At 49.9% G+C, this 26,087-nt stretch overlaps 1 protein-coding gene across 3 annotated transcripts in view; it reads left to right on the forward strand.

Annotated features, from left to right (window-relative positions):
• Window positions 1–1,026: 1,026 nt before the first annotated feature.
• The window catches only part of FBXO10 (F-box protein 10), a 63,412-nt gene continuing 38,351 nt past the window's right edge, over window positions 1,027–26,087 (forward strand). The window contains exons 1-3 of one of the 3 annotated variants that reach the window (XM_034773944.1): window positions 1,027–1,174; window positions 14,699–15,289; window positions 17,632–18,501. In XM_034773944.1, coding sequence (XP_034629835.1) covers window positions 14,705–15,289; window positions 17,632–18,501 — 1,455 coding nt within the window. In that variant the 5' untranslated portion in view covers window positions 1,027–1,174; window positions 14,699–14,704. The remainder of the gene's footprint in view (window positions 1,175–14,698; window positions 15,290–17,631; window positions 18,502–26,087) is intronic. The other 2 variants (XM_034773942.1, XM_034773943.1) reach the window with 2 other exon arrangements.

Below are 26,087 nucleotides of genomic sequence, written 5' to 3' on the forward strand. Positions count from 1 at the left end.
TCCGCTGGACTCTCTCCAATTTGTCCACATCCTTTCTGTAGTGGGGGCGGGGCCCAAAACTGGATGCAATACTCCAGATGTGGCCTCACCAGTGCTGAATAGATGGGAATAATCACTTCCCTCGATCTGCTGGCAATGCTCCTACTAATGCAACCCAATATGCCATTAGCATTCTTGGCAACAAGGGCACACTGCTGACTCATATCCAACTTCTCGTCCACTGTAATCCCCAGGTCCTTTTCTGCAGAACTGCCGCTTAGCCAGTCAGTCCCCAGCCTGTAGCAGTGCATCGGATTCTTCCGTCCTAAGTGCAGGACTCTGCACGTTTCCTTGTTGAACCTCATCAGATTTATTTTGGCCTAATCCTCCAATTTGTTTCAGTCTGGACCCTATCCCTACTCTCCAGCGTATCTACCTCTCCCTCCAGCTTAGTGTCATCCGCAAACTTGCCGAGGGTGCAATCCATCCCATCATCCAGATCATTAACGAAGCTGTTGAACAACACCGGCCCCAGCACTTGGAAGTTGTGGCCAGACCCACATGCCCTCCCCTGGCTTCAGAGCCTGGGTTCCAGACATCCACACTGCTGTTTCGAAAGCCCCAGCTGTGGGCCCAGGCTGGGAGGTTGGGTCCGTGATGCTGGCTAGACACCCCCCTTCGCCGGCAGCCACGCAAACAGCCTTATGGGCAAAGCGCCGCCAGGCCCCCGCCCTGAAAAGCACTAGACCAGAGCTGGGCGTTATGAGGATGAATGGGCCCGAGGCTCCGGCCCATGTCCTGGCGCCTCAGTGCTCTGGCAGCCCCTGCACTGCTTACGGGGGGAGGAGAGGCCGTGGCTCCCCCAGCGCCCCGCTCTCAGGGTGCACCGCCCTGCACGGGCGCCGGCGAGTCTGCAGCGGGGCCCGGCGCGCGCTGAGCGCCCAGCAGCAGGGCCCGGGAAAGGCACGCGCCACCCCCCCCCCCCCCACCCAGCGTTCCCCGCCCACGCGCCGAGTGCTGCAGCGCCGCGAGCCCCGGGAAAGGCTCTCTCTCTCCTCCAGGCGCTCTATGGTCTGTGCGCTGGAGCGGGGGGGGAGGGGCTGCCGGCCGGCCGGGGCGTTTGTTCCTCGCGGCTCTGCTGGGCGAGCAGCGCCCGCAGCAGCCTGGATGCGGCGGCTCCGCGGCGGGATCTAAGGTAACGGGGGTGGGGGGCGAACTCTGCCCTTGCCCCCTGCAGGACTGCTGCCCTGCAAACTTGCCTGCTGCATTTCCCTGGCGGACGGGAACAGGAGTGGGGTTGGGTTCAGTGATGGGGGGGCGATCGGCAGCCCTGCCCTGGCTAGGAGCCTGGCTTTTCTCCCCGTGCTCTGCAGGCGATCCGCTGCCCGGAGTTGTGCATGCACGGGTTACCCTCTGCACACTCGGTTTTGTGGGGTGCAGCGGGGTGGCTGGGGAATGCTGCGGCGAGGCTAGTTTCATAATAACCATCGCCCTCGGCTGGGAAGGCAGCTGGGAGCACAAACTTGCCATTTCTGTGTAGTAAGGGGAATAACGTGTGTGAACCCAGCCTCGAGGGGGAAACCATCTGTAACTTGCACTAATGGCCCCTTCCTTGAGGAAACCGACTTCTGTTGAAACTTGTATTCCGAAAACCAGGGAATTTACACGCGCGTGTGAGAGGCTCGGAATTATGTAATCTTAGTGCTGTGTGGCTTGTGATGCTGCAAGTGCTCTTTTACTACCCTGAGGCACCCATCAATGTGTGTGTGTTCACAACCATTTTAAGGCACGGCACGGAAAAGAAAACCAATTTCTTTTAATGCTCACTTGCAAGTAGAGGGCTGTTGTGTTTTGAAATAGTTTTATAGTAGATATAGTAAATGTATCCACTTTGTTCTTTTGTTAGGTGTATTGTCTATCACATTTTACTCTTTGCTGCATTCTGCAGTTTTTCTACTGTTCATTCAGATATTTGGCCACCAGAGCTCTGCTGTTTCTTTGAATATTGTTTTGATTTAATACATAGAACGTTTGTTGAAGTCAGTTACTTACCATAGGGGAATTCAGTTGTCTAACATGTGGTTTTAAAGTTATTTCAGTGCTTTCCTTAGTTACTAGCGCAATATTTTTTAATAAGGGAATTGAATGTTAGTGGAGATAGGATCAGTCTCTAGAATTACTTGCAAGTATGCTGAGCTACACCTCTAACCCATTTTGTGATTGGAAGGGTGGCTAAAAATGAGTGAAAAGAAGAACAGGAGTACTTGTGGCACCTTAGAGACTTTTGGTTTGCTTTCTTCGCTTGCAGTAGGATTTTGACATGAGGTGACCTTGGAGTAGGGTGTTGTTTCAAAACAGAGTGATCCATGGCAGAAATAAGGAGAGGAGAGGGCATCATGCAATAGTCAGAACCTGGAACAATGCAGTATCTCGGAGCTCTGCCAGTCTTTTGATCAAAACTGCATGAAACTCCATTAGAATACAAGCAAAAGGGAAAGGTGGTGGTATCTTTCTAACATGGGCATGCAAGGTGGTTTTCTGTACTGGTGGATTACTGTTGTAATCTGCTGCATTATGTACACCAGATTAATATATTTCCTTACGCTAAACCCATTGGATCGGACTGCCACTCGGAGTAGATACTTTTTTTGAATGTTACCACGGGGGAATACAAAGATCTATTTTCATGAATATATTTCAGGTTGGGCAGGAGGGAGGGTATGCTGCCTGCCCACCAAGGCATTGTGCTTCTGAAATCGGATTCCTCTGGTCCCACCCTGGGCACTAATGGCACATTTAGTCATGGGTATGGTGGGATTTTGAGGCACCGTCCCTAATGCAGGTCTGTGGGGAGAAGGTGCCCAGGGAGGTTGGGGGTAGGTCTGTGGGGAGGAGCGGCCCAGGGAGGTTGGGGGCGGGTCTGTGGGGAGGAGCGGCCCAGGGAGGTTGGGAGAAGCGGCCCAGGGAGGTTGGGGGTGGGTCTATAGGGAGAAGCAGCGCAGGGAGGTTGGGGGCGGGTCTATAGGGAGAAACGTCTGAGGGAGGCTGGGAGTGGGTCTGTGAGGAGAAGTGGCCCAGGGAGGTTGGAGGTGGGTCTGTGGGGAGAAGTCACTGAGGGAGGTTGAAGGCGGGTCTGTAGGGAGAAGCGGCCCAGGGAGGTTGGGGGTGGGTGGGGAGAAGCGGCTCAGGAAGGTTGGGGGCGGGTCTGTGGGGAGAAGTGGCCCAGGGAGGTTGAAGGCGGGTCTATAGGGAGAAGTCGCTGAGAGAGGATGAAGGCGGGTCTATAGGGAGAAGAGGCCCAGGGAGGTTGGAGGCGGGTCTATGGGGAGAAGTCGCTGAGGGAGGTTGGAGGCGGGTCTATGGGGAGAAGGGGCCCAGGGAGGTTGGAGGCGGGTCTATGGGGAGAAGCGTCTGAGGGAGGTTGGAGGCGGGTCTATAGGGAGAAGGGGCCCAGGGAGGTTGGAGGCGGGTCTATGGGGAGAAGTGGCCCAGGGAGGTTGGAGGCGGGTCTATGGGGAGAAGCGGCTGAGGGAGGTTGGAGGCGGGTCTATAGGGAGAAGTGGCCCAGGGAGGTTGGAGGCGGGTCTATAGGGAAAAGTCACTGAGGGAGGTTGGGGGCGGGTCTGTGGGGAGAAGCGGCCGAGGGAGGTTGGGGGTGGGTCTGTGGGGAGAAGCGGCCCAGGGAGATTGGAGGCGGATCTGTGGGGAGAAGCGGCCCAGGGAGGTTAGGGATTTCAGACAGCTTTGTGGATCTAGTTGTGTTGTGAGCTGTTCCAGAGCCTTTGAGGGAATGCTGCTGTTGGGAAAGGTGTCTCTGCTGCCATGGGGAGCATTTGTGTTGGTCTCCCTTCCTGCTCACACCATTTTCAGTGGTTTCTTGCCATTCAGCTGCCCTACTGAAAAGCCCTCAGTGCTGCAGCCTGTATATAATCACCCCACCAGTGAAACTCCAGACACCATCTGGCTGCTTTGTCCTCCTCTGCAAAGCCACCCGTACAGTGCACCAGGGGTGGGGTCTAGGGAGCTGTCTTCTTCCCCAGACTGGTTACTAAAGCATGTCTGATCTCCGGTACTTATCTGAGCCCATCTCCCTGGTATCTGAGCAGCTCACAGACTTTAATGCATTTAGCCTCGCGATAACCCTTGTGAGGTCGGGCAGTGTCATTCCTTCCCTTGTGTGGATAGGGAACTGCGGCAGAAGGAAGCCCATGGTGGATCAGGAATTCAACCCAGCTCTCTCAGCCAGCACCCTCATCAATGTGCCATTCTTCCTCTGCCCTCATCTGTCTCAGCTCCCCCTGGAGACGTACATTTGTAAACGGGTGGGTTGGCAGTAGGGTGACCAGACAGCAAGTGTAAAAAATCGGGATGGGGATGGGGGGTAATAGGTGCCTGTATAAGAAAAAGCCCCCAAAATTGGGACCGTTCCTATAAAATCAGGAATTCTGGTCACCCTAGTTGGCAGACTCCTGAAAGAGTGTCCGGTTGTACCTATTGTTTTTGCCCTTCTCCTGTCTCTGCACTCCTCATTCGAGCCGTTTTTTTCCAGTGCCCCTCTCCCCCTTCCTCCACACTCAGTGTCTGATCTCTCCTGTTAGGGGGAAGGCAATTCTTGCTGTCAGGGGGAGGCATGTTGTCGTTCCAACCCCAGATGTATGTGGTTCTATGTAACCCCTGCGCCTGGTGCCATAGATGGGGCCGGTTATTTAGTGTTTGCTACCTCGGAAAACATGAAATGTTTCCTGGGGGGGGGGTGGTGACCCTACTAATTTGAGGGGTTCCTGCCTACTCGCTGCTGGCTCAGGGGTCCCTGGTATGAATGTGGGGACCCCAGGATAGTGGGGTGAGGAACGGGACAGCAAGGGACCAGCAGGAGACAGAGCCTGCATCTGCACTGCCAGAGTCTATCCCCTGTCACCATATGTGGCCTGCTGCTGTCCAGGGAGCAGCCCTCTCCCCTCCTCCCCCCCAGGAACCCTCTGCTGTGACCCCATCACTGTGCCTGGACAGAGGAGAGTCCTGCAGGCTGAGGGGCACCTCCCTGCAGCGGCGGCAGAGACAGGTTCTAGAGATGGGGGTGAAGAACAGATTGATGGGACAGGTTTCCGTGGGACTCTTTCTGACAGGGCGAAGACTCTGGAGGCCCCTGAGCTGCCGGCAATGGTTGAGGATGGAGCTGTGCGCCCTGAGGAGGAGGATAGCATTGTGGTGGGTGGTAGCTCCGTTGCCTGGAGCTCCCAATGGCCTGTCTTCCCCTGTCATGGAGAGTCCTCGAGCCCCCGATCTTGCACGCTGTGGTGATGATGCTGGGTCCTGGCCTAGGGCTGCACTGCCTGCCCCCTTGTGACAATCGGTATGCGAGCTGCTCCCACTGAATCTCCCTCCTTCGGGAATGAGAAGACTAGTCTAGTGGCGGCTCGATGTTCTCCTGGGCTGGTGGAGTCTGCGGGAGAAGCCGAGGACAATGAAGATCTCTGGGACTCCGCCCTGGTTCCGGATGTCCCCGCCAGTCAGCAGATAGGAAGGGTGGGTACAGGGTGAAGGAGTTGGGTGGCTTTTTGGCTAGCACTAAAGGGAGGTGTGTACAGTCCCACTGCCCTCTGGGAGAATTGCTCTTGTGCATGTGGGGGCATATTGTGACCCCAGAAGCTTGGGACTGTGTCTGATCAGGCTAGTGCTGTTGTCAAAAGCATTTCTCTGGTGAGAGCTGGGAGGCTCCCATTGCGCAGTGGGAAGAGACTGAACGCATGTGCGGTGTCTAATGCCTTTTACCCAAAAGTCCAGCACTTCTAAAAGTCTCTCACGTCCCCTGATGATGGTGTATGCTGCCCAGTGCTCCTCCTGTTTAGTCAAGCCGCATTTTGCTGCTGCTGATGGATGTCTATGACCGATGTCTGTGAAATCTTTTAGAAACCTGGGCTGGTATTATCTTCCCCCTCATTTGGGTGGATTCATCCCATGAATACATCTAATCATCAGAGCTGTGAAAAGTAAGTTGACCTTTACAAACCCGCTACACCTGCATCCTCTGAAGAAATGAGATTTTTAATTGAAGATTTCACAGGCAAAAGAAAATTTGTTATAATGAAAGAGAGCTATAAAGCTGCCACACAGACCCCTCCCCCTGGTATGATTCATCTCCTAGACCTTAAGGCCAGAAAGGACCATCCAGCAGCAGTGAGATGCACAAGGTGGTCCTTTTTTACTGCATTAGCACTGCAGGGTATCTGTGGTGACTTGATTAAATTTAGCTACAAGGACACCATCCATTTAAAAATCGCATTTCTGTCTGACTGTTATTTTTATTTATTTATTTGCCTACAAGCGGCAGCTCAGCTGACTGTAGCTTAAAGAGAGCAAAGGGGGCGGAAAAGTCTGGTGTTGGTTTGTTTTTTAATTTGTTTACCCTGTGGCTTCCACAGTGCCTTGTGTAAAATCAGCATCATTGTTTTCCCCTCTGTAGTAAGCGTCCCCTGTTGATGTGGGTCTTTCACAAAAGCAATCGGGGAAATAGAAAACCTTGACCAATTACTGTAAACCCCATAAATGGGCCAGGGACTCAGGGCAGGGTGAATCTGACTTTTAATTTTATTTTTGAAACTGAGTTGATTAAAATTGGTGCTGCCCCCTTTTATAGTTCAAAAAGCATGGCCCTGATTCAGGAAAGCATCTCTATTCAGGAAAGTGTGTAAGTACCTGTTTTAACACTACGCACTTAAATGGAAATGGACTTAAGCCCAGGTATACGTGCTTTCCTGAATCAGCAGTAGCTGCATATTAAGGGCTTCAGATCGGCATCTGCAGTGATCTCCATGCACTCTTTGATCACTCCAAACCATTTTGGGGACTGCGAGGGCTGGTGAGGAAATTCTGGGTTCAAATACTGACCTGGGCTCCGTGCCTTACTTCCCCAATCTGTTGGAGGTGGAAGATAATTGTTAGCACACTTCACAGGTCTGGGTGTGAGGATCAACTCATGTTTGTACAGTAACTAGGACGGGGTGGGCAAACTTTTTGGCCCAAAGGCCACATCTGGGTATGGAAATTGTATGGTGGGCCATGAATGATCATGAAACTGGGGGTGGGGGTGAGGACTCAGGCTGGGGGTGCGGGCTCTGGGGTGAAGTCAGAAATGAGGAGTTCAGGGTGCAGGAGGGGGCTCCAGGCTGGGGCAGAGGTGTGTGTGGGGGGTGAGGGCTCTGGCAGGGGTCCGGGCTCGGGTGCTGGAGGGTAGGACCGAAGGGTTCGAATAGCAGGAGGAGGATTAGGGCTGAGACAAGGGGTTGGGGCACAGGAGGGGTCAGGGGTGAAGGCTCCGGGCGGCACTTACCTCAAGCAGCGGCATGTCCCCGCTCTGGCTCCTACGCGCAGGTGTGGCCAGCAGCTCTGCACGCTGCCCCATCTGCAGGTGCTGCCCCTGCAGTTCCCATTGGCCCTATTTGCTGGCCAATGGGAGCTGCGGGGGCAGCGCTTGGAGCAGGGGCAGCGTGTGGAGCCCCTGGCTGTCCCTACGCATAGGAACTGGAGGGGGGGACGTGCCTCTGCTTCCAGGAGCCGTGGACAGCAAGCCCCTGGCAGGAGCTCGAGGCTGGATTAAAAAGTCTGAAGGGCTGGATGCGGCCCCCCCGGCCGTAGTTTGCCCACCCCTGAACTAGGACATATAAAGTGCTATACAAGAACTTATAGGTGATCTTTGTTGTTATTGTTATGAAAATAATAATTATTATTATTAATTGATCCTTACCGGGCTCCATCCATAATCCTCAGTCTAAGCAGACAAGGTGGACAATACAAAGAAGTAGGGCATCTGATTTTGCCATTATTACTTTGTTCTCTGAAATGTGGGGAAACTACTCTGTAACTATAATGGATAGTAGCTGAATAACAGGGAGCTCAGGACTAATACATTTCCCATATAAAGCTCTGGGTAGAACTCTCCTCCCTTAACTATTGTACTTTGATAGCTATTTTATTATGACGGCCATGATTAAGACTATCAGAAACAAAAGACTGTAAGAATTCCAGGGCCACATAGCCTTCAGTCATAAGTGAGGGCCCCAAAGACTTCTTCCTGAATGACCTGGGGAATAGATTTCAGAACCTCCTGCTGCATATAAAGAAGTAATCATTAGTTTTGTTAATGTTAAAGCTTATTAGGTGACTTAGACCCAGAATTTCAATTTTGTGTAAGAAATAGAAAATAAAACATGATTTAAGTATTTTTTTAATAAAAATTTAAAGCAGTTTCAATGAAAATTTGTGTTTGTTTTGCAACATGCCCTAGTAGGACTTGCGACCTTGTCCTAACACAAGAACGAGGAAATGAAACTGACTAGAAAGAAAAGTGAAATTTATTCATTTTGGACAAAGACAATAATCAAATTCAAGATAGTAAATAACTAGGGCTGTTGATTAATCACAGTTAACTCATGATTAACTAAAAAAAATTAATCATGATTAATCACAGTTTTAATTGCACTGTTAAGCAATAGAATACCAAGTGAAATTTATTAATATTTTTGGATGTTTTTCTACATTTTCAAATATATTGATTTCAGTTACAACACAGAATAGAAAGTGTACAGTGCTCACTTTATATTATTATTTTTATTACAAATATTTGCACTGTAAAAAGATAAACAAAAGAAATAGTATTTTTCAATTCACCCCATACAAGTACTGTAGTGCAATCTCTATATTGTGAAAGTGCAAATTACAAATGTAGATTTTTGTTGTTGTTACATAACTGCACTCAAAACCAAAACAATGTAAAACTTTAGAGCCTACAAGTCCACTCAGTCCTACTTCTTGTTCAGCCAATTGCGAAGACAAACAAATTTGTTTACATTTACAGGACCTAATGCTGCCTGCTTATTATTTACAATGTCATCTGAAAGTGAGAACAAGCATTCGCATGGGACTTTTGTAGCTGGCATTGCAAAGTATTTACATGCCAGATATGCTAAACATACATATGCCCCTTCATGCTTCGGCCACCATTCCAGAGGACATGCTTCCATACTGATCACGCTCATTAAAAAATAATGTGTTCATTAAATTTGTGACTGAACTCTTTGGGGGAGAATTATGTTTTCTGCTCCGTTTTACCCACATTCTGCCATATATTTCATGTTATAGCAGTCTCGGATGATGACCCAGCAAGTGTTGTTTGTTTTAAGAACACTTTCACTGCAGATTTGACTAAACGCAAAGAAGGTACCAATGTGAGATTTATAAAGATAGCTATGACACTTGACCCAAGGTGTAAGAATCTGAGGTGACTTCCAAAGTCTGAGAGGGATGAGGTGTGGAGCATGCTTTCAGAAGTCTTAAAAGAGCAACACTCCGATGTGGAAACTATAGAACCCGAACCACCAAAAAAGAAAATCAACCTTCTGCTGGTGGCATCTGACTCAGATGATGAAAATGAACATGCGTTAGTCTGCACTGCTTTGGATCGTTATCGAGCAGAACCCATCATCAGCATGGACGCATGTCCTCTGGAATATTTGTTGAAGCATAAAGGGACATATGAATCTTTAGGGCATTTGGCATGTAAATATCTTATGGTGCTGGCTACAACAGTGCCATGTGAACACCTGTTCTCACTTTCAGGTGACATTGTAAACAAGAAGTGGGCAGCATTATCACCTGCAAATGTAAACAAACTTGTTTGTCTGAGCGACTGGCTGAACAAGAAGAAGTAAGACTGAGTGGACTTGTAGGCTCTAAAGTTTTACATTGTTTTATTTTTAAGTGCAGGGTTTTTTTTTACAGAATTCTATGTTTGTAAGTTCAACTTTCATGATAAAGAGATTACACTACAGTGCTAGTAATGGGGGAATTGAAAAATATTATTTCTTTTGTTTTTTATGGTGTAAATATTTGTAATAAAAATAAATATAAACTGAGCACTGCACACTTTGTATTCTGTGTTGTAACTGAAATCAATATATTTGAAAATGTAGAAAACATCAAAAAATCTTTAAATAAACAGTATTCTATTATTGTTTAACAGTGCATTTAATCGCGATTAATTTTTTTAATCTCTTGATAGCCCTATAAATAACCAGTGTAAATGATGAAAAGTAAATTCGATTTCCCAAGTATTATTTTGAATAATCTAGATTCCTAGTAATAGGGAAGTAATTTGAGTTTATTTTTTTTTCTGATTCATACATGATCACAAGTCATAAAAATTCTGCAGCCAATGACTTTAGTCTAACTAAAGTCACTGGGCTCAACATAGGGGTACCTGTGTGCAATCTGATATCTTGTGATCCACAGAAAGATGAGCTAGTGGTTCTTTCTGACTTCAAACTTTATGAAACATAGCTTGATTTTTTCAAATAGCATGTTGAGCTCATGACTCAGCTGGTAAAGGGGTGATTAAGTTCAAATGAGTAGGTCATTGGGAAAGAGTAAATACCAAACCATATGATGATGTGTTTAGAGCCACTGCCCAGAACCACCACGCTGTGTTTAAGGCTGTGTGGTCTGGTAGATTGAGCACTGGACTGGGCCTCAGGACATCTGGGTTCTGTGCCCGCTCTGTCAATGGCCTTCTCCTGGACGTTGGGCAAACCACTTCTGCTCTCTCCCCTTGCCTACCCTTTGCTTGTCTTGTCTACTTACATTATAAGTTCTCTGGGCGCAGGTGCTGTCTTTTACTGTGTTTGTGCAGCTGCTAGTACATTGGGGGCTTGATCTCAGCTGGGGTTTCTAGATATTTCTGTATTATACATCATTAATTCAACTCCAGTAGGAGAGAGATGTATTGTAGCTTGCAATTTGTGGTAGGAATTCAGGGTGAAATCCTGGCCCTGTTGAAATCAATGGGAGTTTTGCCACTGATTTGAGTGGAATTAAGATTTGAGCCAGTCAGCTAGGTCTTATGTTTCTTTTGCACCCAGCCCTCCCATTGGAGGAATGCAGGGGAGAAGGAGAACAATATTTAACAAATATAACAATGAGCTAAAATGGAGAGAAATTATCTTAAATCTCTTGTGGAGACAGATTTGACATAATGTCTGGCCCCACTAACCTTGAATGCTGATCTAAGTTTGCAACAGTTAACTACTGTCCCTGTTTCTTTGTGACATTTGTGGGCCATAAAGAGAAACTTCTGTATGTGTTCTGGGCATGATCCAAACCCCAGTGAAATCACTGGAAAGGTGAATATGGGATGGTGCAAGATGTCCTGGGCACATCATTATGGAAGAAATGTAATCCTCTGGGTTAGCTTCACACAGCTGCCTCTTTGCGCATAGGTTCTCTGTTATAATATAGCTCAGCGGAGAATGCATCCTAAATCACGTTCCCCAGGGTTCTTCATGGCTAATCTCTCATCTTTTGATCTGGCTACAAATGTTCCATCACATTTAGAAGTGCCTCTTTTACAGGCTTGTTATGTTAATTAAAGTCTGTTTCAGTTCAGAAGCTGGATTTCCCTGTCTCAGATCATGGACTCCAAACCAATGAAAGAATGACTCATTTTGTGAAATATGAAGAAGCACAGTTTTAAATTGTTTGAAGGACTAACTCCCCCCCCGCCCCTCCCCCGAAAAAAATACTGAGCTGATGAAATCAGCCTGTGGAGACTCTCCAAGCCCCCCTCGTTAGCCCTGTGTCCCAATTGAAGAATGAGAAGCAGACACGAAAGCTCCAGAACTTCATCAGCCATCGCTGGCCCCACTTCTCCTGGGCTTGGCATAGGGGTATCCGCTGTACAGAATCAGGAAACTGGCTATGACTGTCATGGCTTGGGTAGATTCCAAGTAAATCCAAAAGGTCATGATGGGTTCCCCAAAGGCCAGGCCTGAAGCTGTCGTTTGAGCGGCTAGGGGATCAGGCCCCAAAAAGGGAACATCAGTCTCATAAACCATAGTTCCTCATTTAATACAGTTGCCTGTTGGGAAGCCTACCTTTGGCATACGCCTTGGCAAGTTCACCTTAGTGCACAGTTCTGCTGTGCCACGTGATTGTGGTTTGTGAGGGTCCCTGTTTATTTTGTGTCCGTGATGCTAGCCTTGCAAACATCTTATATTCTAAGGTCTGACTGGGTCCTTTTCTCTTTGCACTTCATCTCTAGTGAGAAAGGCCAGATGCTACCCTTGGTCAGGCCTGTACCTACTCTTGTCTTGAAAGTGAACCCTTACTGCAGTGGTTCTCAACTGTGGGCCACTTGCAGCCCAATCAGCACACAGCTGTGGCCCACGTGACTCCTCAGGGCCATACAGGTAGTATATATATTGTTTGGATGTGGCCCACATAACACGTAGAGAGCTGCAAATGCGGCCCACAGTGGTAAACAGGTTGAGAACCACTTCCTTACTGGTACCAGCGCAGCCCCACTGCGTCTGCACCTGATTAGAACCGAGTGACCCGTTTTGTGGATGATGCACAAGCTGGACTAGAATCCGGCTCACAGACCCATAGCTGCGTTAGGACCTTCAGGCCTTGAAAAGCAGCAAAAGCTTATTTTTGTCACAGGAGCCAGCACGTCTGACTCTCGGTGCACAACAGAAGATCCGTTCAGTCAGACGGTGTCATTTTACGTCGTCACTTTGCAAAGTGCAGCTGCACTTCACGCCAACGATTCAGAGTCCTGATAAAATACACTCTCGACAAGCCCTGGATTTCACTCCTTCCTTCAGTTGTCAGCTGTGACCTTCTGCGGACAGCGCCTTCCAGACAGAGATTTTCCTGCTTCCCCAAACCCAAACGCCTTTCATTTCTGAGTCTGATATGCAGTGCTACCTCTTCCTCGGTTTGATTTATTTTACGGCACAGGGGATTATTGTGCTGGCAGGATCGATAGAGCCAGATAGCCCTTTTTATCCCCCACCCCCTTTTCCTGGGAGTCCTGAAGCTGCAGGATAGAAATGAAAAGCAATGCTTACCACCCTGGGCATCCTAGAGTGACCGAGGTGCATCTGAAGAATTTAATGAGTGTTACAGGCTACAAAGCTAAAATTCAGTCCTGTTTGTGCTGAGATTCTAAAAGCAGCCTGGATGTAACAGGACAGAGTCACGCATCTTACACAACATCTCAAGAGCCGTAAAGCCCCAGGGCTGCCTAGCAGAGCCTTTAACCAGCCAGTAATTACTGTCTGCTTGCTCAAGAGGGATAACGGAAGCGTGTTCCATGCTTCCAGAACCCCTATAGGTCTCGGAGAAGCAGAGATTTATTTTTTAAATCTTGGGAGGGTTAAATGTCCAGCTCTGTAAGGATCTTGCTGCTCACAAAGAGGCAGCTATATTCTGTAGGGGAAGTTCTACTGTCTTCCCAAGCCTGACAGCTGAGGGCCCAGACCAGAGGTGGGCAAACTACATCTTGCCCGGCCCCTGAGCTCCCGGCCACCCCTCCCCCGCAGCCTCACCGCGCTGCCTGCCATTCCTGTTGGGCAGCTTGGCGGCATGGCTGGCTCCAGCATGGTAAGGGGGTGGGGAGTCCCGGGGGATAGTCAGGGGACAGGGAGCAGGGGGCGGTTGCATAGGGTGGAGGTTCTGGGGGTGGTGGTCAGGGGGTGGGGTCCCGGGGGGCCTGTCAGGGGGCGGGGGTGTGGATAGGGGTCGGGGCAGTCAGGGAGCAGGGGGTGTTGGATGGAGGTGGGATCTGGGGGGGCGGGTGGTGCTGGGAGGGGGTGGTCAGGGGACAAGGAGCGGGGGGGGGTTGGGTGGGTCGGAGGTTCTGAGGGGGACAGTTGGGGGTGGGAAGTGGGAGGGGGCCAGGCTGTTTGGGGAGGCACAGCCTTTCCTACCTGGTCCTCCATACAGTTTTGAAACCCCGATGTGGCCCTCGGGCCAAAAAGTTTGCCCGCCCCTGCCCCAGAGCAGCAGTCTTCAAAGCCCCACAGTCGTAAACACCCAGTCAACTTAAAAAATTCAACCTCATCCTTTGGCTAGCTGAACAGCCGGCGGCATGGGTAGCACATGGGGATGAGGAGGATGCAACCTGTGGCTGCCCTGATCCTCCTTTAGACCTATAAGGGCAAATTAATCACAGGGTCAGGTTCAGCCTCTGGTACAACCTGTCCTAATTTGTGCCTCCTCCTGCTCACAGCCTGTAGGGGATTCGCAGCAGCCCCCGATCTGTCTCCCAAAACACCCATCTGCTGGAGACACCCTGCGCCAGTGCTGTTTGGGTTGTTAGGCCTGTCCCTGTGTACTGGTGTAGATGGCCATAGGGCAACACGGAATCTGGTCCAGAGAACAGGCGTATCTGATTGGCTCCTTGGTCTCCAGGTCACACGCTCCAGGAGCCCATCGGCTGCTAGGTATTGTTCTTTACATCGGCGCACAGTGGCTGTGAAAGGCCATTGTTCTGGGCGGGTGGCACCGGGCCCTACCTTGGCACTGATGTAGTTGCCCACACGAGGCGCAGGGCAGTGCGGAAGGAGGCCCCTGATGTGCATTGAGGCCTTGACTCAGATTCTGCAGGGAGCCAGTTGTTGGTGCTCTGCACAGCCATCCAGGCAGGTTGGGTTCACTTTCCAGTCCTGGCCCCTCTCTCCCTGGGTCAGCAGGGGCCAGGAGAAGGGCAAAGGCAGCACAGCCAGCCCCTGGGGTGGGGTGGAGCCAGTTGGTACAGAACAAACCCATTGGCCATCTACGGGGAATGGAGTGAGACTGAGGCCACAGGAAGGAACGGTCACCGATCTAATCAATGCCTGCAGTTGATTGTCTAACGCCTGTCTTTGTGTCCCACCGTTGCTAGGTGACTATGGAGATCAGCGGTCTCCCGGTGGAGTTGTGGCGCCTGATTTTATCCTACCTGCGTCTGCCCGACCTTGGCCGCTGCAGTCTGGTTTGCAGAGCTTGGTACGAGCTGATCCTCAGTCTGGATAACACCCGCTGGCGCCAGCTGTGCCTAGGGTGCATCGAATGCAGACACCCGAACTGGCCCAACCAGCCTGATGTGGAGCCCCAGTCCTGGCGGGAAGCCTTCAAACAGCACTACGTCGCCTCAAAAACCTGGACCAAAAACACCCAGGACTTCGAGTCCTCCAACTGCTTCTACTTGTTCCGAAGGAAGAAGGACCGCCACGTCCTCCGCGTTGGGCAGGGCTGTGAGTTCGATACCCTCCGGGCCGCCTTGGCCTCGGCCGGCGTCTACGACCGGATCGTGCTGCTGCCGGGGGTGTACGAAGAGCAGAGCGAGATCATCCTCAAGGTGCCGGTGGAGATCGTGGGGCAGGGGAAGCTAGGAGACGTAGCCTTGCTGGTCAGCATTGATCAGCACTGCCCAACCACTCGCCTGTGCAATGTGGTCTTTATGCCAGCCTGGTTCACCCCCGTTGTGTACAAGGTGGGTCTGAAACTCTCACGGTATCCTCATTAGGGCCTTCGAGATGGCCCTGGCTGGAGATGGGACATGGGCGGGCGATGCTCTGAGGCTGCACTGAGCATTCTCTTCTTTGGCTGGCTGGTTCTTGCTCACGTGCTCAGGGTCTAACTGGTCGCCGTATGTGGGGTGGGGAAGGAATTTCCCCCCGGGTCAGGTTGGCAGGGACCTGGAAGGGTGTTTGCCTTCCTCTGCAGCATGGAGTGTGGGGCATCTGGGTGTATCTCACTAAATCAGTTCCCTGCCATTGCAGGGCTTTGAGCACCGGTGCACCTTGGTCCCCCCTCTTCTCTGCCTGTGGCTCACAGTAGTTTAGTCTCCTGAGGGCTGTAATACTTCGGTCTAATTCTAGTTGTTGGGTTTAGTGTGCGGGTGCTTGGTGGTATTTGTGGCCTGTGAGTTGCAGGTCAGACAGGTCCCTATGACATGCCTTCCTGGAGGATGCACACACATGATATCGTTCATGCTCTTTTTTAGTAGTGTTATCTAGGGCTTAGAGAAGTCAGGAATCCTCGGTTCTGTTTTTGGCACGGTAGCTGACTCACTGTTTGACCTTGCCCACGTTACCTTGGGCCTGGTCCAGACATTTGTACTCCATGAAGCCAGTCAGGCTACTTGAGGCGCAGCCATGGGAGTAAAGGTTTGAAAATCTGACCTCTTGTCTCTCTTTGCCTCAGTTTACCTGTCCGTAAAATGGAAACCTACCTTACAGGAGTTGTGGAACTCTGCTTTTTAAAGTAATTTAATTATCTACCTCATTGAACCTAATTGCTTTTATAATGCTCAGAGGAAAAGTGCTATACAAGTGTTAAAAGGAAAAACTGTCAGGGTAAAAAAAAATTGTATTTAAAAAACAATAGATTTCCTGCTGTGTGTTTGTGTAGATTATTGAAACACGGATTAATTTACTCTTCACTGTTGCGTGCTGTTTAGTGACTTTGTACAAATTTCCTTCAGCCTCCACAATGAAAGTAGAAACCTTTCCCTTTCATTGATCGTCAGTTTTGCTTTCTGGGTCATAATCAGCTCAACGCTTCAGCATTTGGGTTGCAGACAGTGAATGGAGAATGTTTCCTTCCAAACAAGCCCATTTCCCATTGGTGTTTTTATTTTAAAAAGAAGATGGAGCCATGAAATTGAGCTTAGATTTTGCAAAAGCTTTTACAAAATGATTTGTTTAGGCTTGACAGTGTCCCTTTTAAAAAAAGGGGAGGGGGAAAGATGTAGGTGTTAGATGTGTGACCTAGCTGATCCCTCACTAAAATACTGCCGTGTTCTCCATTTGTTTATCTTAGCGCTTTGATTTGAAAGTCTGCTCCTTTACCCCGTGTGGCCGACGAAGAAAAGGTCAGGAGTAAAAATTGGAGAGTTGTGCAAAATGATTCCTGTGGCCTGGGAGCTCCTGTCCCCAGTCCCTGATTGTATCTTCTTATCGAAATCTCCCCCACAGTTTGGGGACCACTGTACCGGACCCCTCTGGGTCATGGCTCAGATATGTTGTCAGGGCAAGGTGGGGACGCTGTCGCTGCCTGTGTCATACTTGTGGGGAGAAGCAGAGAGCTTTGTAGCACCTCGTGTAGGAGAGCCCTGTCTTTTCTCACCACAAGGTGTATAAAGATCACTGAGGCGTCTCTCCAAGGCTCTCTGCACACAGGCTATGCTGGTTTGTGTCACAAAGCCTCCCAAGGCATGGAAGGGACAGCTGAGGCATCAGCCATCCAGGGCCACGTTCACGTGGACAACAGTGAAGAGTGAATGACGTTTCCAGTGCTAAGGCAAATCCCCCTGCCTAACGCTGACCCATAGATGTGTGAGAGAAACAATTAACTTTCTTGCAGAATGCTCGGGACCTGGCATACAACAGATGCGTGATAGTATGTAGAGCAGATGCTGTATATACTCCTGGTACATTCATAAATATTAAGGCAAGAAGAGGCCATTAGGACGTCTAGTCCGACCTCCTGTGTATCACTGGCTATTACATTTCACCCGCTTACGCCTGTATGGAGGCCAACAACTTGCATATACAGGCTGACAACAACCAAAGCTGCCAAGGGTAGGGTCCAACTCATAGTAGATGGATGTTGCTCAGTTCAGTGGCCCCATAAAGCATCATAAAGGTTTGAGGTTGGGGCAGTTAAATGCATGGACTCTTGGTGCAGAAGCCAATTCCATGTGCCACTAGATGTGTGTGTGGGGGAGGGAGGTGAGGGGGTTGCTTTGAGAAGTGGAATGGGACATAATGGTATTGCCAGGACTGTGAGTTATTTTTGTATTTATTTTGTCTCATGATCGTTCTTCTCCAGACGACCTCTGGCCATGTCCAGTTCGACAACTGCAACTTTGAGAACGGGCAGCTGCAGATTCACGCCCCGGGGACATGCCAGGTGAAGTTCTGCACCTTCAATCAGTCCAGCATCCATTTCCACAGCGTGGCCCTCGGGGTCCTGGAAAACTGTGAGTTCACTGGCAGCGAAAACGCCTCTGTCACCATAGAGGGTATCCCATCCTCTGAGAGGAACTGGGCCTGCAAACACCTAACCACGCTGGCCAAGTCCCACTGCGTGTTACAGGCGTCAGACCCCACGCTTTGCAACGTCTCGAAGTGGGGCGGCTGGGGTGGCCCCCCAGCGAGGAACGTAAGGACCTGCAAGATCGTGGTGGGTGGGGACCAAAGTAATTTACTTCCTGCTTCCAAGACTCAGCTGGTGCTTGAAAAAGCAGGTGAGAAAGAGGCTGAAGTCAATGGCAGACTTTATACAGCAAAGGAGGGGGAAGCCATGGCCCTGGAGACAGACTCTAGTGACAGCGAGCTGAGCACAAGCAGCGAGAATGAGGAAGATGACCGGTCGATGTACAAACTGTCCTATCGGGCCCACGGTCTGAGCCACCTGCTGGCCCACGTGATCCACAGCAGGCCACAAACCAATGGGCTCACCGCCCTGCAGAGGGACCTAGAGCTTAAAACTCTGCAGCAGGAGCTGCAGAGGGACAAGGAGGCCCAGTCTCTCGCCAGCTCTCTGCAAGGATGCCTCATTCGGAAGTGCCTGTTCAGGGACGGGAAAGGTGGGGTCTTTGTCTGCTCGCAAGGGCGAGCCAAGCTGGAAGGGAGCGTCTTCAGGGAGCTGACCTATGCGGTGCGGTGCATACAGAACAGCAAGGTGCTGTACAGGCTGGTAATGAAACCCTCCCACGCTGCTAAGGCCACCCGCCTGGGGAGTCAGTCGGCAGAGCCTACAGGCCACGTTGTTAACCAGCCTCCTGCTTTGCACCTGCACTTAAAGTGTGGGTGCAAATGAAAGCACTTAGATGTCTCCTTGATTGTACCCTCAGATCAAGTCATTAGACATCCAAGTGCTGTCAGTTCTGGAGGCATCTGACTCTCCCTGCAAAGTTAGAGGCTCGATGGAGACCCCTTTAAAAATGTGCTGCTACCTGTCAGCATTTCCAAGTACACCTGTGAACATGCTGAACGTGCCAAGGGGTCACCCTGTTAGCAATGGAGGAACACAGGAATTGCCAGACTGGATCAGTGTGTGATCCGTCTAGCCCAGTGTCCTGCCACTGACAACAGCCAGTGCCACCTGCTTCAGAGGAGTGTGCAAGAAACTCTGCAGTAGGTAGCGAGGAAGTAACCTGCTCAAAGAGACAGTTCCTTTCTAGCCTCCAATAGCTGGAGATTGACACACAAAGTTTTATACCCCTTTATCAGCATAGATTTGTAAAGTGGCCCTGTGCTCTATGAATGCAAAAGAGTTCAGAATGTCGAAAAATTAATTGCCCTTCAGAAAGGATGTAGGTAATGAAATTCACCCAACCTCCCCCCAAACCAATTCAGACTATCAGACAGTGAGCTCTAGTGGAGCGATACTGGAGTGAAGGATCAGGTCTTGGTTTAGTATACGGGTAGTATAAGATTTCTGATGCGCTTAACTATTCATGTCCTTGCTCTCAGGTGCCTGGTTCTGTCCCTGCTCTGACAGGTAAGCATACTGTTCTCCCTTAGCAACCGTAACTGTTTTTCTCAAATGAAATGAGTTTGCCATGGTACCCGTGACCAGTTTTAGATCCTAACTGTTCCACCCAAAGCTGACTTGAAGCTAAATGGTCAAGTTGATCGTAGCGCTATAGACACCATGTGGAACAGATGCTTATCCCTACAGCAGCACACAGGAGAGGTGACTGTCTGACAGGTAGCCCTCAGCTCTTCGCAGTTCACAATTTCTGACAGGAACAAGAGGTCTCCGCACACACGGGGGTGGTGACACGCATGTTGTCTAGGCCACAGGCTTGAAAACGTTTGTTTATTAGCAATAAGGATGTGGAAAGGGCACATGAACTGAACTGAACCGTAGCATTAAACACTCAGAGGAGGGCTACTGCAAGCTGATTGGCTGCACTAGTGAATGAGACACTAGGTGGGAGATTATTCATTATATAATGATGCTTCCCCGATGAAATGCTTTGCCATGGCACCCTGCAGTGTCCTCATCCTTCCTTCCAATTCCACCCATCTGCTTATAGGGAAAAGAGATTTTAGTTGGTTTTTAAGGCAACAGCTAGTTCTAACACCTACCCCCTTCACCACAAACACATCACAATCCTGGTAGACCCTAAACAAGTGATCTTACAAATTAGGAATGGGAAGGATCATTTATGTCACTTCTCCAGCCAGGAGAGCAGCATATACTCTAGTGCCATGGCCAGCCGTGTGTTAAATGTCTTTCACATTATCACTTCCATTACTTGAAGTCTGATAGATTAGTATCAAAGCGTGGGAGATTTGCACAAGAACCAAATCTCTGTATGCAAATAGACAATGTGTATCGGGGCCTTCTCCAAAGGCAATTACAACCTGTGAAGACTTTCCACAGACTTGAGAGGGCTTTAGTTCGGGTCCTGGTGCAGTAACTGGTGCTCTAGTGAAGCAAACGCGTACACGGCACATAACTGTGCTACTGCAAGTAGCCCCATTGGGGCAGGGAATGGAAACAGGAAGGATGGAAATACTTAGGGTGGAGGTGGAGCTGTTCTGGTGAAAACTGGCCAGCATTTAGCATTTGGGTTAACACCCTCTGTGGCACTTTCTCGCAGTGCCCAGGACTGAGGGGCAGGTTCGCTGAGTTGGAAAATGAAGGAGAGAGGCAGGCAGTAACAGAAGGGAAGAGTGGCTAGTTCTGCAAGATAAGGGGAAGAATCAATGGAGATAGCAGAGTTCAGAGCCCCAGGAGAACAGAGGACGACTCTCAGAAGTTTGCAAGTGAGAACAGAAGACTTTACAAAATTAGGGGAATTCGTTAGGGAAGTGGATTGGACTGATGAACTCAAGGATTTGAATGTGGAGGAGGCTTGGAATTACTTTAAGTCAAAGTTGCAGAAACTATCTGAAGCCTGCATCCCAAGCAAGGGGGAAAAAGATCATAGGGAAGGATTGCAGACCAAACTGGACGAACAAGCCTCAAAGACAGGTGATTAAGGGAAAGCAGAACACCTACATGGAATAGACGATGGGTTGGATCAGCAAGGAAGCTACCTCTGGGAGGTCAGACTGCATAGGGAAAAAGTGAAAACTGCCAAAAGCCAAGCGGAGTTGTACCTTGCAAAGGGAATTCAATAGTAAAAAAGAAAATAAGAAAAGAGGAAGTGGGACCATTAAGCCCCAAGGATCGAGATTAAAGATAATCTAGGCATGGCCTAACACCTAACCAAATATTATGTCTCAGTTTTTAATAAGGATAATGAGGTGCGTGGACAGTGGCTAATGGGAACAAGGATATAGAAATAGAAATGATTACATTTGAGGTGGAAGCCAAACTCAAGCAGTTTAATGGAACCAAATCAGGGACTCCAGAAAATCTCCATCCAAGACTATTAAAGGAATAGGCATGTGAAATTGCAACCCCAATAACAAGGATTTTGAATGAATCTGTGCTCTCCTGGAGTCATACCCTATGACTGGAAAATTGCTAATATAGTTCCTATTTTTAAGGGGAAAAAGTGATCTAGGAAACTACAGGCTTGTTAGCTTGACCTCAGTTGTATGCAAGGTCTTGGAACAAATGTTAAAAGAAAGAGTAGTTAAGGACATAGAGGTACACAGTAATTGGGATAAAATACAACATGGTTTTACAAAAGGTTGATCTTTCTTTGAGAGGATAACTGATTTTTTAGACAAAGAAAATGCAGTAAATCTAATCTCCCTGGATTTCAGTAAAGCATTTGATACAGTTCCACGTGGGAAATTATTTAATTGGAGAAGATGGGGATTAATATGAGAATTGAAAGGTGGATAAGGAATTGGTTGAAGGGGAGATGACAGTGGGTCACACTGAAATGTGAACTGGCAAGCTAGAGGGAGGTTATTAGTGGAGATCCTCAAGGATTGGTCTAGGGACTGATTTTAATTCTCATTTTCATTCATGACCCTGGCACAAAAAGTGGGAGTGTGCTAATAAAATCTGCAGGCGATACAAAGTTGGGACATATTGCCAATATGGATGTCAGCTCCCTAATGTCTCCAGCCTTTCAGCCGCTCAAGCTCTCTTCTGAGGGCTTTGCCAGCCCCTGCTCTGCCTTGCCGGGTGTACCCCAGTCCCCAAACTCCTTCGAAGCAGCCTCCTGAAGCATCCAGCCCCTATCACTGGACATTCACAGGAATTCCCAGGGAAGCTGTCCCTAAAGAGACAACACACCCACAAGTTTGCTTGATTCAGCAGCCCCAGTGTAACGCCACAGCACTGCAATCTATTGATTGTGAAAACACATCTTGCTCGTTGTTACTAAGTATGTGTGTTTAAGAGACAGTGAGCAAGGATAAGAACAGGTTACAAAGAAAACAAAGGGTATAACATGCTTCTTACAGTCGGAGCTTAACTTTAACAGGCTAAAATCCTTGTCTCAGCTAAAGCACTAACATCCCTGACTAGGATCCTGCTTTGAAGAATGCAAACAGCGCTGTCCTTTGTGCTGCCTCAGTGAAGAATGACTAGGGCTACCATTTGTCCGGATTTCCCCGGACATGTCCGGCTTTTCGATCTATAAATAGCCGTCCCGGGGGGATTTCTAAAAATCTAAAAATGTCCGGGATTTTCCCCCGGTCGGCTATTTATAGATTGAAAAGCAGCGCCGCTCGGCAGCCAAAGCCCCTTCTCGGCTCCCCCCATCCCCTGCAGCCTTAGCACGCCCCCGGCCCCGCAGCTGTCTTCTCCCCTCCCCTGAACGGTCCGCCCCCCTGCTCCTTCCCCTCCCCTGCTTCCCGCGAATCAGAGCTTCGCGGGAAGTCTGAAAAGAAGCAGGGGCAGGCGGGCAGCAGCAGGTAAGCTGGGGCGGGAGGGACGCGAGGAGGAGGGCTCCAGCGAGGCACGGCGCGTCCCAGTCTGGCCCCGGCCGAGTGGCTCCGGCTTGGGCCCCGGGGCACCGGCCCCAGTTCTGGCCAAGCGCGCCGGCCCGGTCCCAGCCCCAGCGGCTCCGGTTCCAGCCGAGCGCTCCGGCCCGGCTCGGGCCCCAGGGCGGTGGCCCCGGCCCCAGCGGCTCCGGCCTGGCCTGGCTTGGGCCCTGGGGCATCGGCCCCAGTTCCGGCTGAGCGGCGCCGGCCCCAGCAGCTCCGGTTCTGGCCGAACGCACCGGCCCCGACCCTAGCGGCTCCGGCCTGGCTCAGGCCCCAGGGCGGCTGGCCGGACCTGGCTGAGCACCTCTGGCCCGGCCCGGCCCCAAGCCACGCGACTCCGGCCAGAGCGCAGCCCAATTCCTGGGCTCTTGTTAAAGCCGGCCCTGGTCAGCGGACGGGGGGTTGGATGGGTTGGGAGTTTGGGGGGGGCTGTCAGGGGGGCAGGGGTGTGGAGAGGGGTTGGGACAGTCAGGGACAGGGAGCGGGGGGGGGTTAGATGGGTCGGGGGTTCTGGGGGGGCTGTCAGAAGGCAGGGGTGTGGAGAGGGGTTGAGGCAGGCAGGGAGCAGAGGGGGTTGGATGGGTCAGGAGTTCTGGGGGTCCTGTCAGTGGGCGGGGAGCAGTTGGATAGGGCATGGGAGTCCCAGGGGTCTGTCTGGGGGCGGGGGTGTGAATATGGGGTGGGGGCGTGGATAAGGGTCGGGGCAGTCAGGAGACAGGTAGGGTCCTAGGGGGGCAGTTAGGGTGGGGGGTTCTCAGGAGGGGGCAGTCAGGGGACAAGAAGCAGGGAGGCTTAGATAGGGGGTGGGGTCCTAGGGGGCAGTTAGTGGCAGGGGTCCCAGGAGGGGGCAGTCAGGGGACAAGGAGCGGGGGGGGGTTGGAGGTTCTGAGGGGGGCAGTCAGGGGGTGGGAAGTGGGAGGGAGTGGATGGGGCGGGGCTAGAGCGGGGCTCCTCCCCCTGTGTCCTCTTTTTTGATTGTGCAAATATGTTAACCCTAAGAATGACAAAATGTCTTTTTGCGTCTCCGTACATTTCCAAACTCAGTGTCCCCTCCCTCCACCTCCCCCCCAAAAGGCAGGATGACCCCTGTGGTTCCCTTCCTGGAGTGCTGGCTCCAAGGTGTCTTCCCCTCCTCCTGATTGTTTCACATCCCACCCCCTTGACTTGTTCTTCCTGTTGACTTTCACATGTAAATGGGCTTCCATTGTGTTGATTTTACAATGCTTACTTTACATGTGACAGAGAGATAGGTGAATTGACATATTTCATCTGGCAGAAAGCCTGTTTGTCAGCTCGGCCTAGTTACATAGTTTAAACCATATTTTTAGTGGGAACACACAATTCCTTACACACCAACCATACATGCGTCTCACAATGCTTTTGATGACCCGTGTGTCACCAGCTTTCATTTGATACTTGACACGACATCCTTTGTAGATCTGTACTATGATAGCAATGGGTTAGGTGTAGTGAGTTTGTCAGGCCTGATGGGAGTTGCTGATGCTGAGTAGTGAACCCTTTGCCAGCTGGCACCAATGGGCCACTGGGTCTCACACACCCCTCTTGGAAAAAGTCCCACTGTGTCTTTAGTAACAGCAGATGCACACCACTTGTGGATTATGCTGCCTCAGATCACACGCATATTTAAGCTAGGGCCCATCAAAAGTTTTTCATCAAAACTTCTTCAACAGAAAATTGGGTTTTTGATTAAACAGCTTTTTTTTTCAAAACATGTCTGCTTTCTGTGGAAATATTTGACTTTGGGGTTTTTTTTTTGGCCAAAACCCAAAATATTTTGATACAAAAATGCCACTGTGGTACCTAATGGGAGTTGTAGGTTGGTTGCTTCTTGTCTCCGTTCTGCTCTATGCACCAGCCTTCCCAGACAGGCTTCATTTCCCATGATTCACCACCTCTGCCTGCCAAAAGGGGAGACCATAGTGCGTCATGGGAAATGTAGTCTGACCAGGGAGCCCAACCTATAAAGGAGAATAGGAGTATGAGGCACATTAACTACAACTCCCACGCAACAATGAAGTGGCATTTCAGAACTGAAATATTTTGGTTTTCAATTATTTGCCAAAAACTTGACATTTTCTATGGAGGGTGGGATTCCAGCCATCTAACTTCAAAACATTTTCTGACTAATCAAAACATGTTTTTTTCTGTCCACACATAATAGTTGTAATGAACTCCTGCTACTGTCCCTGAAGAGGGAACACAAAACATTGATTTTAATGTCCTACAGAAACATCTGCTGTTTCTTGATGCTGGAGAGCAGCAGGTTGCTTAGACAGGTATTTCAGAGATGTGGGGCTTTCTGCAACAGACCATAACAAGTTTAAAGTAAATCAATACTTTGAATTAATTCAAATCAATCCCTTGTAATTTAGGTAACGGAGGAGCAAATCTAGATGGAAAAGCATGAGAGAGACTTCCATAAAGAGAGAAGGAAATAAGGTCCTGAAATCGTGGTTTATGTAGGAGAAGGTGAACTGTCAGGAGCATTGTGTCTCCTGAATTGTGGAACACATCCTGGGGTCCACCTTTTGACCCACTCACAAACAACCCTCTGCCCTCTTGCCAGCAAGCGAGAGAGAGAGAGAACATTTCACATAGTCTCTTCCCAGCCTGAGCAGTCCAGGTACCTTTTCCCATAGGGCTGATATTGAGTGAACTAATTTGCTCTTGTGGATTTCTTCTCGGCCTGGCATTTGAGACCATTCACTTCCAGTTCATTTTCTGAGCTTGATTTGAATTGATTGCCTAATCCCCATTCTTGGAGAGAACATGCAAGGCTAGAAATTAGCCTGGCTGGCTCCAGGGGGCTGGCTCTATGACGTGGGTGAAATCTTTTAGCTTTGGAACTCGGAAGCTGTACAATAAAATCCCTGCCCCGTTTCCTCTTATTACAGAGCTACAATGACATGATTCTTGGCTAAAACAGCTTCCCTCTTATCCCTGTTGGAGCAGCTGGGCCTTGTTATTTGCAGCTGAAAGCCTTGTATCACAGCTCCAGCAGGGCCCAGCCATACACAAGGAGGTATTAGTAACAATAAGGGCCTGATTTAAGGCAGGGAAATTCAGAGTTCAGACTGAAAATGCTTCTTTACGGTTTGTGCTTCATTCGTGCCTCTGTGAAGGTTGTGGGGAGGAAACTGGCTGTGTGTAGGGAGGGGACAATAGGCCTCGCTCTTGGTTTGATGGTGTTTGCAAAGCAGGGAGCATGCCCTGTGGTCCTGGGGGAATCTGGCCAGATTCTCCTCTGGAGTAAGTGGGTGCAGCTCCATTGTGCTCGGTGGAGTCTTCTCCCATTTCTAGTAGCAGAGAATTTACCCAGTGGATTGAGGCCTGGGAGAGTCACCCCAGTGCAAA

This window comes from Trachemys scripta, chromosome 6 (genome assembly GCF_013100865.1).
Source record: "Trachemys scripta elegans isolate TJP31775 chromosome 6, CAS_Tse_1.0, whole genome shotgun sequence".
Classification (NCBI taxonomy): domain Eukaryota; kingdom Metazoa; phylum Chordata; order Testudines; family Emydidae; genus Trachemys; species Trachemys scripta.